The sequence below is a fragment of the Puntigrus tetrazona genome, chromosome 18 (assembly GCF_018831695.1).
Source record: "Puntigrus tetrazona isolate hp1 chromosome 18, ASM1883169v1, whole genome shotgun sequence".
Taxonomy (NCBI): Eukaryota; Metazoa; Chordata; class Actinopteri; order Cypriniformes; family Cyprinidae; genus Puntigrus; species Puntigrus tetrazona.
In genome coordinates, this window is record NC_056716.1 from 17,410,338 (window position 1) to 17,412,837 (window position 2,500).

The 2,500-nt window shown below is 36.5% G+C and overlaps 1 protein-coding gene across 1 annotated transcript in view; it reads right to left on the minus strand.

The window, feature by feature from the left end:
* Nucleotides 1-730: 730 nt before the first annotated feature.
* capn5a (calpain 5a) overlaps nt 731-2,500 on the minus strand; it is a 24,859-nt gene continuing 23,089 nt past the window's right edge. Inside the window, 2 exon segments of the mRNA XM_043216685.1 lie at nt 731-1,257; nt 1,811-1,947. Coding sequence (XP_043072620.1) covers nt 1,075-1,257; nt 1,811-1,947 — 320 coding nt within the window. The 3' untranslated portion in view covers nt 731-1,074.

Here is a 2,500-nt window from a genome sequence, read left to right on the forward strand (position 1 = left end):
AATTTCTTTTAGATTATGTTTTGAAGAAAGTTGGTAACCAAACAGCTGATTTGTACCCATTGACTTCCGTGGGTCAACAACAATCTTAAACATTTCTGTGAGTGAACGATTGCAGGACTTTTTCAGGCCGAACTGTCTTGTAAACGAAAGTGAATTCACTTCAGAGAGACATTCCCAAACGACTCCAGAGATAAAGATGAAGAGCAGGGCTGGACAGTGAATCAATGCGTCGCGACTTAACAACTGATCTGCACGCGTTAGAAATAGCATGCTGGAACTTGAGAATACAACACAGGTTTAAAAATTACAATACAATCTCATTCGTTTAAAAATTATGCAATCAATATTCTCAATCGATCCACAAATTATGATGCATTCCAATATTCTAAGAATCGATCCATGAATTCATGGCGATTCATTTTTAAATAATCTCGAATCGATTCACTTAATCGCGATGCATTTTTAAATAATCTCGAATCGAATCACTTAATCGCATGCATTTTTAAATAATCTCGAATCGATTCACTTAATCGCGATGCATTTTTTAAATAATCTAGGAATCGATTCACGAATCGCGATGCATTTTTTAAATAATCTAGGGAATCGATTCATTTAATCGCTATGCATTTTTTTTCTAAATAATCGATGCACTTTTTTTAAATCGATTCACTTAATCGCGATGCATTTTTAAATAATCTAGGAATCGATTCACTAATCGCTTATGCATTTTTTTAAATAAATCTAGGAATCGATTCACGAATCGCGATGCATTTTTAAATAATCTCGGAATCGATTCACGAATCGCGATGCATTTTTTAAATAATCTCGGAATCGATTCACGAATCGCGATGCATTTTTTAAATAATCTAGGAATCGATTCACGAATCGCGATGCATTTTTTAAATAATCTAGGAATCGATTCACGAATCGCGATGCATTTTTAATAAATCTCTGAATCGATTCACAAATCGCGATGCATCAATTCTTTGTCCCGGCCCTAATAAAGATCATGTAAGCATAAGTGTAATACGACGTGTACTCCACGATGAAAGGCAGCCGCAGAGCGTAGAGCGCTCAGATGTTGGTCAGGACGTCGCTGGTAGTGAGGCTGACCGACACCACACCTGGAAGTTCGTTGTTCTGCCGGTTGGCTTTGTCCCGCAGGCGGAGCGTGTGAAGCTGCTGCAGGTCGGACAGATCGCCGCTCAGGACCGCCTGACCCATGAACGAGTCTTTCAGGAGGTTCTTGTTGTAGATCTGAGTGACAAAAAGAGTAGATTAGCGGTGCTGGGAAAGTCATGCACTACAATATTCAGCTACTCCCTGTAAAAATAACTTAGTTTTTTAACTTAGTTATTTTTTGCTTGCTTGTTTGTTCTTAACATGAAATAGTAAGTAAAAGCCCTTCGTGTCTGTACAGCAGAGGGCGGAGCATGAAGATATATTAAATATATGAATTATATCTGTGTTATTCAATACATTTAATTATTGCAGGTTTGTATAATAATCTGAGTATGCATTTATTGTTTTTATATATTTAGAGGAACGCAATGTGTTTTTGTGCAGGTGAGATGAGTAAATAAATGTTGATATTTAGTTTAGAAATACGGTAAGATCACGTTCACACACATGATTTCTCTCAACATGGCAACCCTGTCAGTCAATACAAGAGAAACAAAGCAACTGTTTTAAAAAGCAACTTAGTATATTACCTTATACATTAATATTATTCAAAATTTTAACAAAAAAAGGAATCTGATTTAGTAACTTGTGAAGAAGAAAACGAGTGTTTTTTCTGAAAGGCCGGCACCTGAATGCGGATGGGCTCCTTCGGCTTCTTCCTGTAGAACACAGCTTTCACGTCAAAGTCCGGGCTCTGCGTGTTTTTGTGCTCCGGAGAGCGGACCTTCTCTCCTTCACAGCTGATGATGACGTACGGATCGGACGCTGAAACAACGGGAAGATTCAGTTGATCACAAACAGACTTCTGGGGAGATTCAGTGCCGATGAAAAGTAACGGTAAAGATTTTAATTCCTAATAAATGCTGTTCTTTTGAACTTTCTAAATAAAATGCATCGCGGTTTGCACAAAAATATTGGTACGTAACATTAATGACAATTAGAAATGTTTCTTTTTTTGCAATTAGAACGATTTCTGAAAGATCATGTGAACCTGAATGATGCTGAAAATTCAGCTGCGCTTCACAGAAACAAATTACATTTTAACAGATACTCACACAAAAAATAGTTTGTTTGAAATTCTGATACATCACAGTTTTTCTGTATCTCTATAAAATATCTAAATGCATCCTTACTGTATTTTTGATTTAAATAAATTCAATCTTGAAAACAACCCCTAAACCTCTAGACCAGGGGTGGGCAATTAATTTCTATCAGCTACATGAGAAACTAGAATTGTGTCAGAGGGCTACCAACCATTTTTTTTTCCTTGTAGAATGCTCTAAATTAAATATTTTAATAACTGGTACTGATAATCAGA